Source organism: Dendropsophus ebraccatus, chromosome 8, assembly GCF_027789765.1.
Source record: "Dendropsophus ebraccatus isolate aDenEbr1 chromosome 8, aDenEbr1.pat, whole genome shotgun sequence".
In the NCBI taxonomy this organism is placed as follows: domain Eukaryota; kingdom Metazoa; phylum Chordata; class Amphibia; order Anura; family Hylidae; genus Dendropsophus; species Dendropsophus ebraccatus.
In genome coordinates this window covers 49,567,621-49,582,136 of record NC_091461.1, presented here as the reverse complement: position 1 = coordinate 49,582,136, position 14,516 = coordinate 49,567,621, and the positions used below count along the sequence as shown (strand labels likewise).

The window sequence follows — 14,516 nt, the reverse complement described above, 5'->3', positions numbered from 1 at the left end:
GTGTATATATGTGTGCTTGTGTGACTGACTCTGCAGCATGTGTATATAGGTATAAGGTGTGGGGGTGCAGAGTGTATATATGTGTGTGTGTGACTGACTGCAGTGTGTGTGTATATAGGTATAATGTGTGTGGGTGCAGAGTGTATATATGTGTATGTGTGACTGAATCTGCAGTGTGTGTATATAGGTATAATGTGTGTGGGTGCAGTGTATATATGTGTGCTTGTGTGACTGACTCTGCAGTGTGTGTATATAGATATAATGTGTAAGGGTGCAGAGTGTATATATGTGTATGTGTGACTGAATCTGCAGTGTGTATATAGGTATAAGGTGTGGGGGTGCAGAGTGTATATATGTGTGTGTGACTGACTCTGCAGCATGTGTATATAGGTATAATATGTGTTGGTGCAGAGTGTATATATGTGTGTGTGACTGACTGCAGGGTGTGTATATAGGTATAATGTGTGGGGGTGCAGAGTGTATATATGTCGCATCAAAAGAGAAAGACCTGTCATATAGAGACACCAGCGCTCCACCAATAAATGTAGTAGCCAAAAAAAATCTTCATTTTAAATAGTACACAACATGCAAAAACACCAAAAGATAAAAACCAGGAAGCCATGATGTAACGTGTGTGTGTGTGTGTGTATTTTTTTTTTTTTTTGTTCTATCCCCTATTAGTGCTGGGGTCACTTCCATACACTGAGCCCCCACAGAACTATTCTGTGTATTCTGGTCTTCCACACAGCATCCAGTGTACAATGCACCTAGAATCCTCCTACTACAACAGCTGCAAACACTACAACTCCCAGCATTTACTGACAGCACACAGTCCTCAGGATATGATGGAAGTTGTAGTATATCTGAATAGAAAATCCCCTGATAATAGCTGGTGCTGTAGATTTATTGATCTTAATCTTCAGGGCTGATGGTTGTTTCAGATTGCAGCCACTAGAAGCCTCTACACAACCATCAGTTGTTAAAGGATTCTCCTCTCTGGAGCTACAACTTCCAGTATACCCTGACAGCTTCATAAGTGTAGGGCATTCTGAGAGTTGTAGTTTGACTAGTTGTGGACACGGATCAATCAGCATAGAATTGGGTCAGCATGTCGCTTCTTAGGGTACAAACACACACACCGTATACGCTACGTATTTACTGCTGCGATACGCAGCAGATTAGATCTATATAACTGAACACAGCATCAAATCTGCTGCGGATCTGCTGCGTATACGGACCAATATTACCGCCATAGAGTGACCGCCACATAACTCTATATACACACTATATACAGACCAATATTACCAGCATAGATTGACCACTGCATAATGACTCTGTATCCAGACTAGTGATGCACGATGCACCGAAATATCGATACTACTATCGATATTTCGGGCATAAAAACGGTTCGGTACCAGGATTTCCTGGTATCGATACTTTATGTTAAGCTGCATAATAGAGCAGCTTAATATAAAGTATAGAGCAGAGAACACGGGCAGCGGCTAGTTGAGCGCCGGACGTGTTCTCTGTGTGCCACCCCCGGCCCCCTGGTGTCCCCTCCTCCGCCCACGTGGTCTCCGCTCCTGGCGGCGGCAAATTCAAATAGCCGGCACATAGCGAGCGCTAGTGCTGGCTATTCAGGGTAAATGCCGCTGTCACAACTGACAGCAGCATTTAACCCTTCCCGAGCCGCTCCATATGCAGCAGGAGTCTGCTGCATATGGAGCGGCCCCCACTGCTAATGACTGCGGCCCGCGAGCGTGTTCGGGCGGCAGTCATTTAACTATTCCATTCCCACCCGGCAGTTCCCCACCATCCAGCACCTGCCAGTTCCGCACCCGCCCCGAGCAGCATGGTCCCCCGCACCCGCCCGTGCAGCATGGTCCCCTGCACCTGCCCGATCCCCCACCACCACCCTTCCCCCGGGTACAGTGACACAACAACTCGCAGCATACCTTCTTGTGGGGAGTTGTTGTGCACAAGGAGGTATGCTGGGAGTTGTTGTGTCAGGAGGCTGCTAACGCACTACAACTCCCAGCAGCATACCTCCTTGTTCACTACAACCCCCCAGCATACCTCTTTGTGCACAGGGAGGTATGCTGGGAGTTGTAGTGCACAAGAAGGCATGCTGCTGAGAGTCGTGTCAGGAGGCTGCTAACGCACTACAACTCCCAGCAGCATACCTCCTTGTGCACTACAACCCCCAGCATACCTTTTTGTGCATAAAGAGGTATGCTGGGGGTTGTAGTGCACAAGGAGGTATGCTGGGAGTTTCAGCTTTGCATTAGCAGCCTCCTGATACAACAAATCACGGCATACCTTCTTGTGCACTACAACTCCCAGCATACCTCAGTGTCCACTACAACTCCCAGCATACCTTCTTATGGTGATTTGTAGTGCACAAAGGGGGTATTCTGGGAGTTGTAGTGCACAAGAAGGTATGCTGAGAGTTGCAGTTGTGCAGCAGAAGCCTCCCGACACAACATCCCAGCATGCCTCCTTGGGCACTACAACTCCCAGCATGCCTCCTTGGGCACTACAACTCCCAGCATATCTTCTTATGCACTACAACTCCCAGCATATCTTCTTATGCACTACTACTCCCAGGATACCTCCGTGTGCACTACAAATCCCCATAAGAAGGTATGATGGGAGTTGTAGTGCATAAGACGTTATGATGGGAGTTGTAGTGCATAAGAAGGTATGATGGGAGTTGTAGTGCACAAGGAGGTATGCTGTTGTGCACAGGGAGTTATGCTGCAGGGTAGAGGGGAATTAAAAAGTGTTATTAAAAAATTTAAAAAATCACAATAAAAGGTTCTAATAATCCCTTTTGCTTTAAAAAAAAAAAAAAAAAAAAGTGGAAGAAAAGGAACATACATGTTTGACATCCATTGCATGCGTAATTGTCCGAACTATAAAATGTAACAAAGTTATCAAAAATCACATAAATAAGTATATCGCTTATGTTTGTATTGTTACTTTTTTTTTTAAACTTTATTTAGTATCGAATTGGTATTGAGTATCGAAATAAGAAAGCTGGTATCGGTATCGAACTCAAAATTCTGGTATCGTGACATCCCTAATCCAGACCAATATTATGTGGCGATCACTCTATGGCTGTACTATTGGTCTGTATATATTGTATATAGTCATTATGTGGTGGTCACTGTATGGTGGTAATATTGGTCTGTATATAGTGTCATTATGTGGCAGTCAATCTATGGCAGTAATGACTATATATACACTGCATACAGACCAATATTACCAGCATACAGTGACCACCACCTAAGGACTGAATACCACCTTATTATTTTTCTCAATAAAATACACCGTATTACCTTATATACATAGGAGCTGCAGCCAATTAGCAGCCTCAGTGGTCATCGGCAGCAATTACATAGGACTGATGAGGCCAGAGAATGGCTGCAGCTCCTATACACAGTCTATTCACCTCAACACTTGGGAGTCAGCAGTGCTAATACACACACACTAATATATATATACACACTACATTCATCCATTATACACTTACATTCATACACATTACACACTACATATACAGTATACTTACTCTGTCTAGCATGCTGGGTGTAGTGGTGAATCCCTCTCATGTACCATGCAGCAGGCAGTCATCCTCCCCCGGCAGCCCTCTCCTCCATCGTCCCGACAGCTCCACACCAGAGGAGGAAGTCACGTGCAGTAAGAGGAGCTGGAGGGAGGGGGAGCTACACACACACGGAGCAGACACCAAGCAGCGTCCTGCAGCCTCTGCGTGACCCCTGATAGCAGCAGCCAGGGATCACTGCCAGACGCTGCAGGACGCTCTCCTACTGGAACTGCGGGAGGGGGCCCCTGGGGGATGGGGGTCCTGGGCATTTGCCCTGCTTGCCCCCCCCTAACGCCGACCCTGGCTACGAGTGTAATATACAAAGTATACAAAGCATTACTGTCACTTTAAAAATCTTATGACATGCCACACAGACAATATTTTTGATCAATGTACAGTAGGTCCCCTCCAGTCACTAGCTGTGTGCTTCACTACTCGGCTTACTACTAACCAAGTAGTAAGCCTACATGTTGCAGAAGCCAGAAGTCTCTACACACTTACATATAGTGGACCTGCAACAAGTCAGAATGAGTGGTGAGCCAGGAAGTCAAGTGCACAAGGATTCTCTGTGTAGATCCGTATGCAGTTGCAGCTGATAGCAAAAGAGCAGGTTGTCCTAGATAGGTCTTAATCCCAATGAGTTCTGCAATAGAACCCTATTAAAGGAGAAGTCTGGCGAAATTTTTTATTAAAGTATTGTATTGCCCCCCAAAAGATATACACATTACTAGTATATACTTATTATGGGAAATGCTTATAAAGTGCTTTTTTCCCCTGCACTTATTACTGCATCAAGGCTTCACTTCCTGGATAAAATGGTGATGTCATGACCCGACTCCCAGAGCTGTGCGGGCTGTGGCTGTTGGAGAGGATGATGGCAAAGGGACACTGAGGGACACAGGGCGCTGGAGGGACACTGAGCATCCCTCTGCCATCATCCTCTCCAGCAGCCACAGCCCGCACAGCTCTGGGAATCGGGTCATGACATCACCATGTTATCCAGGAAGTGAAGCCTTGATACAGTAGTAAGTGCAGGGAAAAAAGCACTTTCTAAGCATTTCCCGTAATAAGTGTATATTGGTGATTTGTATAACTTTTTGGGGCAATACAATGCTTCATTAAAATTTTTAGCCGGGCTTCTCCTTTTATTAGAATAGGGCTAATGCACAGAACTGGCATGGGACATACAACCTATGTTTGTAATACTTCCCAAGTTATTTTATTACTACATCTACTGTCATATCATATTCCTTGGTACATGGGACTAAGAAACACTGTCCTAATCTAAACAGGGCATTCATAAAAGTCCATACTGTTCCTTCAATTTTACAATGAGGTTTGGTCCCACAGAAAAGAAATTATGGCACACTCCATGCATACTGTATTATGCAGGCATTGCCCTCCTGCAGTACTACAATGCATGCACCAATGTACAGACCCATCCAAACTGCACTGATATGTACAATTACAGGTAAAAAAAATATATATAAACCGGTGCTATTAAATGTGAAAGAACCGTTCCAATTAACCCTTTCTTAAATGGTTCTCCTAATCACATTTGGGCATTGTTATAGTCGTCATCTGCTCTTGTTGTTTGTTTACTGAATATATTATCCAGACTTACCCTAAATCACTTGCTGCACCGATAAACACGTCTTTGAGTCAGATATTCCCATTTAAACTTAATGGCCTGAGAACACAGATAAAGCATATGGAAGGTTTATTGTATGTAAAGGGATTTGTCATTGAAAAAATTAATGGTAACCAAGCAGTATAAATGTGCAAATTAAAATGGGAGCAGTGTGCTAGACTGGGGAATTGTAACCCAGCCAGGACTAATGGTGCTTCTTTATGGGAATACTAAAGGCTTTTCAAATCTACATGATAAAAAATCATGTTGTTTCTTTCTATGAGGGATTATATTATCTCTATTAACAATCTTTTATTGCTTGTTTTGTAAGCCGAAGGTTCTACAATTTGTGTTCACTCCATTCCCTATGGTACTGTAGGAGCTGAGAAGAGTAGTCAATATGCCTTTAACCAATCCAATGTTCTTTATGAGGCTACATTAATGGCATTTATCTTTCAGAAACAGTAAGCCTGCCAAGATGTTCCTCATATAAGTGTCCTGTGCTGGCCATAAATGACCATTGATGCCAGCCTAGCTATTGTTACTCAGTGGCATTGGATTTGGTGCTTGAGTAGGATCTGCTTCCATTTTAATGCATTGCATACATAGCAGTATATTACATGTTGTGTACTACTTTAATGTCTGAAATGGCCTAACAGAGGCAAAGCATGGGTCCCCAGGGTAAAATTAAAAAGGTGTAGTTTTCTATTGAACCAAATGGTTGGCACTGCCCTACCACACAAAATAGTGATTAGGGGTAGGAAATAAAGGTTCAATAGGGGAATACCTCTCCATGTTCCAGCATTGGAAGAGGTGGTCATGTCTTTGTCGCTGAAGCGACATAGGCAGGGCGACATCTCTGTACCAGCCCGGCTTGCTGTTGTTGCACTTAGGCAGCCTATCGACAGTCGATGGCAGGTGGTTTCAACCGGCCCAGTGATGGGGATTTGACCAATCAAGTATGCAGAAGCGCTGGGCCAATCACAAGTAGTCCAATACCCTCTGCAAAGTGAAGGACAGATATTTAAACGAGCAGCTATGTCACATAGCTGCATGCGATAGTTTGGCTTGCCCTGCCTCACTAGCTTTCATTGGGTTCTTACTTTATCTTGCATTTGCTCTCTAGGTTAAACGGCTGGCTTGTATCTGATGCGGACTGTTGACTACTTTCACTTTACAGCCCCTGCCCTTGACAGCATAGGGACTGTTGTCCAGTTGGGGTCTGTGTGTGGGTGCTCTAAATCCAGTGTACATTACAACCAGTCTGTGGGTGCTGGAAATCCAGTGTCAATGGCTGTATCCCAGTTTTCCAGGCGTTCCTTAAGAGGTATCCACCCGCTGCCCGGAGCGAGCAGACAGTCGGAATCTGACGCCGATCGTTCTGGTTCTCACGAACCAGAAATCCGAAAAGTCCGCTCATCTCTAGTCAGCACTGCAGCGGGGAGGGCTCACGCACATTTTGTGCATGGCTCACATGCTTAACTTCATTGTACATAGGTTCCTCCGCTCTGCTCAGGACTGAAGAAGCTAATGAAGAGGTCGAGGAAAGAATTTATCCACTTCAGCCACTCATGGAACACTGTCTGCAAGATACTACACCATTGTGGACTGCAAGAACATTGGCTGATCTTTTATGTGCCGACGCAGTGGAATTCATCCCTCCAAATGTTGGATCAGCTGTACCAACAGAGACCACCGGGCTCTGACTCAGAGCTCAGAACTGCAATTTCCAGGTCACTGATTGGCAAATGATGTGTGATGTCTGGTACTATTCAGGAAGCCACTCTTAGTCAGCCACAACAACTTGGAATCACCCTTGCTTCTGAATACTTTAAACCTGATGCAATTCTGGGCAGAAAAGCTAGAATCTGGATGCAGCTGGCAGAGTTCGCTCACACCCTTTGCCATTTTGACCATCAGGAGGACCAGGCTGTCTTGCCTTAGTGTGGAGAGGCTTACATTTTTCAAGATAAGTAAAGTCCCCCAAAAAATATTCACCCACCCCTAGTGTTTTTTTTTAATTTTTATATCTTACCCCTGAAGCAAAAAATCTATAGGAAAAACCTGTAACAAATACCCATAGTCAATTCTGATATATTCAAACAACTCCATCTTTAAATTTAGCGCCCATGTAAAAACATTTCCAACACAGGCATATATTATCCACACCAGCTTAATGTCTCTCTAATGCCATGCAAGTACAGTGCAGTATAGAAAATCTTCTCCAACTTTATGTTGAAAAAATTGCCACCCTTTTATTTAATGCAATCAGTGTAAAGCCTTCTTAAATCTGGGGTTATCTGTATTCCATTCTGCCGCTGCCTCTTGCAGGTCTATATTCTAGGCCTTTCTGGGTCTCTAAATGTGCCACTGCGGATGCTTCCATTTCCAGCTTTCTGTTCTAGGGCCTTCTAGGTCTAAGACCTTGCCCCTAATGATGCTACCATTTTACAATGTCCACTGCTGTCCACCACTGTCAGATGCTGATCCACTGCTGTCCTAGGGGAAAAAACTTTTTTTGATGCCACTGGTCCACCAATGTCCACTGCTGTCCTGGGAGAAAATGTCATTTTACACCTCTCATACACCAATTTCCACTGCTGTCCTTGGAGAAAATTGATTTTACGCCGCTGACCCACCAACATCCACTGCTGTCCAGGTACCACAGGTATCATACTGCTGTATGATTCATTGACATTAATAGTTAATATAGCATTTCAAATACTGCTCTTACTCAGAACTCTCACAATGCTTTCTGTGTAACAAATGTAATATCTCATAATCTATAATTTTATTTGCAGCCAGCAGTCAAAGTTTCTTTATCACGGTTTACTGAACATCTTTTAAAAGATCTCGGGCATACTTGATAGGAAATGCACTCGGATCCCTTAGGATGTCGGTTTTTATACTGCTTATGCTACATTTATTCAAATTGGTCTTGTCTCATCAACTTGACACTCGGTACAAATGATCCTGTTGCTTCCAAGGTATAACAGTACTTGGGTCCGCTGATATTATTAGTGGGCATGTCCTTAAATATCTGCTTGTAGTCCCTTAGGCTTGATCTACCCCAGATAGCTGAACTCTACGTCAGATTGATGGACTTTAAATTTTTGGCTATCCGTAGACTATCTCTATAGATTGACATGTGCTAACATTGCAGAAGACAATAAACAATGTAGTTGTGGGCATCTACTTGATAGATTGCAATGCAAAAACAATTCACCTGTCACACTATATATTGCAATACATCAACTAATGTCTACTAAACAATGCATCTAATGCATTCACAAAACTACTGGGCAAGGTTTCTAAATGTACTTAATGTTGTGTTACAAGTAGATGTCACCATTTAAAATGGACCAATGATCAGTCACTGGACAAATGTAGCAAAGCTGAATTTGTTACAAAATCCTTTGCATAGCACACCTTGGTAATAGATATGCACAATGGAAAACCATGGGATAACATAGTGTGGTATGTCTACAAGATAACTATGTAACATTGAGTTACGGGTTTATGCATGGTAGAGGCACACCGTGAAGCCTTAAGAGGTCCTAGTCCACGTCACTTCACAATTTGTGCTGGTAGGAACCTTGCAGGGCTTCCCTCTCTATAGGAGCTAGATTGTTAGCAAGTAGGTGAGGAACTAGACAAAGGCTGATGTGAAGGAAGTGGAAGGGAAAATAAGCACAATGTGGAGAAAAACTATTGTTATTATTATTATTATTATTATTATTATTATTATTATTATTATTAGTAGTAGTAGTAGTAGTAGTAGTAGTAGTAGTAGTAGTAGTAGTAGTAGTAATGACAATAATAATAATAATTATAATAATAATAATAATAATAGTGTGTGCCAGAATTCTAGTTACCTTTGCACCAAAGATTTGGTGCATGTGTAATTTGGCAGATATTAAAAAGAATTAGACACACAAAAAACTGATTTGTGTGTGATGCTTTATCAGGATTTATCAGGGTGGGGCAGCATGGTGGCTCTGTAGCCTTGCAGCGCTGGAGTCCTGGGTTCAAATACCACCAAGGGCAACATCTGTGTTTGTGTGGGTTTACTCCGGTTTCCTCCCACACCCAAAACATACAGATAGGTGAATTTAGATTGTGAGCCCTAATGGGGACAGGGAGCAATAATTGGCTAATCTATGTAAAGTGCTGCAGAATCTGTGTGCGCTATACAAATAAAAGCATTATTAAAAGCATTAACTCCAGCCACATGTAAAAACTAAGGGCCCCTGCCCCTTCTGGTGCCACTCACTGTCACCCTGTGGTGTCCAGTTTTCTCCAGTTCTTGTATCATCATGACTACCCACTCAGCCAGTCGGTAACTTCAGAGATGTTCTGCATGTCACTGACTGGCTGAGTGAGCAATTCTGAGCTGGAAGGTTACATGAGAGGAGACCTTCAGGTCAAGAGTGCTACAGGAGACCTTCAGGTGACAGTGAACAGTAAAGTATAGCTTTATTAGTATGTTCCCACCACCTTTGAGCTCCCTGTTCTTTCTTTTTTTTTTTTTTTTACATTTGTCCATATTTCTTATTTAAATAAGAGATTGTGCACATTTTGTTAAACATTTCTAGTTTAAAAGTACACAAATTAAAAAAAAAAAAAAAGTTGCTAAGCAGGTTGTTAAACAGCATGAGCACTCTTAAAATATTTATAAAGCTTACACTCTCTAAAAAACAGTCAGTCTTTTTGTTCCAGGTTGCAAAAGTGTGCAAGCTAAGGTTGGGCCTAGTTGAATTTTCGCTCTGTTCTGCTACGTACACCAATACAATATAAAAGTGCTTTGAAAAATTAAATTAGATCTCACAATTGATTCTAGCAATGTCACTAAACACCACAACAATTGCTTTACAAAAGACTGTAAACAGATCGATTTTATCCATCACCAATAACACTTGGTCAATAGAAACAATAACCATAAAATCATCTCAAATAATATCATTAGGGACAGACTGCTACAACAAACATGCACTGCTTTCCTGATTCTGTTATATCTAAAATTAATAGGTAAGAATTCCTGGCACAGGGTATTATCCCCCTGACTACAAAAGGTTAATAGATGTTATTATATTTTTTAGTAGCATTAAGAAACAAACAGATTTGCTAGCACAATCAATGCACGTTACAGAAAATAATATTGTATGATTTGATGGAGAGGCTGCTTTAGGCCCTTGGGAAAATTGCCGTTAAAGGAAAGCCGCTACAATGTGACACGCTTAAAATTCTCATTTAATAGCAATAATGTTTCTTGCAGTACAGAATGTATTGTTACATCGAATTCCTATTGCGCATGAAATTGTTTTAACAATGAAAAAACGACTAAACTAAAAATATTTACAGTAATGAGTGCAATGCAAAATGTGCTGTGTTCTCAGGTGATTCTTCCATGTAGATTGTAAGCTCTTGTGAGCAGAGTCTTCGTTCCTCTTCTCTAAATTATTGATCAGTTAAATACTATATAACTAGAGTAGGGAACCTTGGCTCTCCAGCTGTTGCAAAACTACAACTCCCATCATGCCTGGACAGGCAAAACTTTACCCTTCCAGGCATGATGGGAGTTGTAGTTTTGCAACAGCTGGAGAGCCAAGGTTCTCTACCCCTCTTATATAATGTCTGATATTATGTGTACATGTAGCCTCTGTCTTGTGCTGAGACCCCACCGAGCTCTAAAATGATCAGACAGCAGCTCTCTGCTGAGTGCTGAGCTTGTTTGTATCGGATCATCATCATCACTTAGGGCCCTATTCCATCGATCAACGATGTAAACGAGCGACGATCTGCTAGATTGCCGCTTGTTTACTGGGCCTATTCCACGGCCCGATGATCGTTGAGCGAGGGCTGCAGGGACATTGTTACCATGGGTCCCGGACATTGCTCCATGGGTCCCGGGCGCTCTAGCTTCAGAATGGCCTGTCAGCTGACAGGCCACTCAGCCAATCACTGGGTACAGCGGTCCCGGCCTGTGATTAGCTGAGCGCTCCATCAGCTGACAGGCCACTCTGAAGCTAGAGTGCGCGGGACTCGGGGAGGAGGACAGAGCAGAGGAGAAGCCCTGCAGGTAATGTATTGTGCTTTTTAAAATTGTCGGTCGCCCCCCGCACACCGCTATTCCACCGTAGCGATGCGCGGTGGGGGGAACGATGATTTTAGGTCTGGCCCTAAATGAACGATCAGCGGATGACACGATCATCGGCTGATCATTCTCTCTATTCCACCGAGCGATAATCGGCCGAATGGGGTCGATTCGGCCAATTATCGTTCCTGTGGAATAGGGCTCTTAGCTATGCTCTTTGAGCTGCACAAGCCTTCTGTGGATTGATAGAAAGCCCATAGAATTTCTATGGGCTTTCTTTCAATCTATACTGTCAGTCCACTAGTCTCACAGAGCAGATTGAAGAGATGAGCAAAACAGACAAAGTGAGTTTAGTGAGACAAAGGGCTTTTACAACCAAAATATGTTGTAACTATCCTCAAGATAGGACATAAACAGAGATGAATGAAGCAGCTGGAAATTCATATTGGGAGCTTTGCAAATTTTTGGTGAAATTTGTCAAAATTTGCAAATTTTTGCTAATTTTTGGTGACATTTGTTAAAATTTGCAAATCGAATCTTAATGAATTTTAATAAAACGGCCACAGTAGCTACAGTACTTTGACTTTGACAGAAGGATGAATTTGTTGACGCATTGTCTTGTAAAAGTATCAAAAATTGGAAAATCACAATTTAAAGAAAATGTCAATCAGCCAGTCATTTGCCCAATCTAATGAAACCCAGATGTGTTAACCCAGTAGAAGTGGAGTGGGAGCACTGATTATGGCCTTTAGTGTATCAGTGACTTATCTGTTCAAGAGGAAGACCTTAGATGGTTAGGAATCTAAAAAAATACAGCCATTTTTCTATGACAATGTACTTTATAACGCTCTTTGATTTCTATACAATATATAATTAAAGGTACACACTTTTATTCATTTGCATGGCCGATGTCTGCTACATCACTTCATTCATGTCTGACCATACTACTATAATATACCTGATCTTCCTGATGTCTTAGCAGGGCTACACTAGTACAGTATTTCTCACAGTGATCTTGGATTACTCTGTTGCTGTGGATAATAAGCCATTTTCCATGTCAAACATAGTGCAAATTAATTGTCTGGGTGTAATATTATGAATGTATCATCTTCTCCTGATCATATCATAAATATGCATAATAGTTGGGATCAATCCCAGTATGACAGATGGATAGCTTCTCCCCCTTTCCAATAACAGATACAGGTTAATTTGTCTGCTTTGTGTTTGAGTAGCGGCAGAATAGGGACAAGTCATGATGAATGTAGACAGAATGCAAAGAGGCTCCAGGCTATTAAAATCTATATTGTAGACACTTGTATGGCAGTTTACTCACCGTAAGCTTATTGTATTTGTGGATCAGTGGATTCCTTGACACATGCAAGTAATGCGTCCCTGAGGTATACTGTGTGAAACGGCCTAACTACAAGGCAAATGATAATAACATAATCCTTTCTGCTCTATTTTTTTGTAGACTCACTATGAATGTGGAGAGTACATTATCAGACAGGGTGCTCGAGGGGACACTTTCTTCATCATCAGCAAAGGGAAGGTAAGCTCCCATCACCTCTTGAAGTCTACGCTCCATTTGAAATCATAATAGGCTACTTAGGGAATGCAACGCCAATCAAAAATTCCCTCCAAGCATTTTATGGCTTCAGTTTATTACATTTAATTAACGCTGCTAGCATGACGTGTGGGCAAATGGATGGAGTCTGAGACAAGGTGAGATACAGGTGAATGAAAATGTCTACTGTAAAATAAAAAAAATAAAAAAAAGTTTATTGATATGACTAATAATGGTCTTGTGCTATTTCTTTAACTATGTTGATTACATTTTTAGTCCTTTATTAAACATAGTGTTCTGTATAGATTACTGACAGTGTATGTTGTAAAAGGGTTTCTCCAGATTAAAGCGATTATTGGCCTATCCTCAAGATCAGCTGTTTAGTTCCCCACGCTCCACAATGAATGTGGCCAGAATCCGTTAGTTCCATTCATTGTTGAGTGTCTGGGACCATTATTTTTATTGGTCAAACAACCCTTTTAAATTATAGAATTTACCTGTAAATGTATCATGAAGTAGTATATGATAAGTGTCTATGCTTTCTGAGGAGCATGGGCAGGCAGAGTTTCATCATTTCACTATATTTATCTACTACGCATACAGTACTACATATAAAATCCCTTTCACCTATATGTCAAATATCCATGTGTTTTTCTGCTCAGTCATAAGAGAAAAAAAATGAAAGCCATGCCAATGCCAGACCTATTGTAAACTGGACACCTAATGGACTGAGTTGACTATGATGGGATCCGTCAGGTTTTCTAACAAGCTTTCAAGCATTTAATTATATATAAAATATATATATATATGTAAAAAAAAAAAAAAAAAAAAAAAAAAATTGTTCTTTTAATTACTTTTTATTTTATTTTTTAAAATAGAACAATGGGGCAGCCATCAGCCAATAAATGAGAAAATGCTTATTTATCTGCTGATCACATATAAAATCATTGTTATTGGTTGAGCAAACAGCGGGTGTGGTGGACAAGCATAACGCTAAAGGCTACACAAAAAATCCTGCAATGGTCTTTGTGGCTAAAGGCCCTATTACACAAAGCGATTATTGGCCATATAATAAAAGACAACGATCAGCGGACATACATGAAGTCGGCTGATCGTTGTGTTTCAACATGTTGAAAGATCAACGTTCACGATAGCTGCCGTCACTCCGTGTATTATCTTCTATGGGCTGTTGACAATTTAGTGATCACCCAGGCAGCCCCCCGGCCCCCTCTAGCTCTTACCTGCTACCAACGCGTGTAACAGCACCTTCAGCGAGCTGGGAATGAGGAGCAAGCGAGCACTGAATGTTGGACCTAAAGAGGGTAAAATGATAAAACTGGAGAGCTACATTAAATGAATACACAAAAGCAATTAAAGGCAGATGTGGGCATATTCAGGGTGTATTAGAGGAAGCTGACCCCTACATGCATTACTCATAAATAGCTGAGCCAGTCACCATTGTTCTGCACTGTGAAATGCAGATAGGAGTTATGCTTTGGGCATAGACCATACCCACCAGGTAATTGCACCACTATCACAGCAAAGACATTTGAAGAAGTTAATATTAGGTAGTAAGGTTTTGGCAATCCTGAATTATCATCAAAACCTTTTTTTATCT

General features: G+C 41.8%; 1 protein-coding gene across 3 annotated transcripts in view; it reads left to right on the top strand.

Moving 5' to 3' along the window:
* Positions 1 to 14,516, top strand: part of PRKG1 (protein kinase cGMP-dependent 1) — a 788,657-nt gene that overhangs the window by 670,225 nt on the left and 103,916 nt on the right. For all 3 annotated transcript variants that reach the window (XM_069980327.1, XM_069980326.1, XM_069980330.1), the window contains one exon: positions 12,806 to 12,883. In XM_069980327.1, coding sequence (XP_069836428.1) covers positions 12,806 to 12,883 — 78 coding nt within the window. The remainder of the gene's footprint in view (positions 1 to 12,805; positions 12,884 to 14,516) is intronic.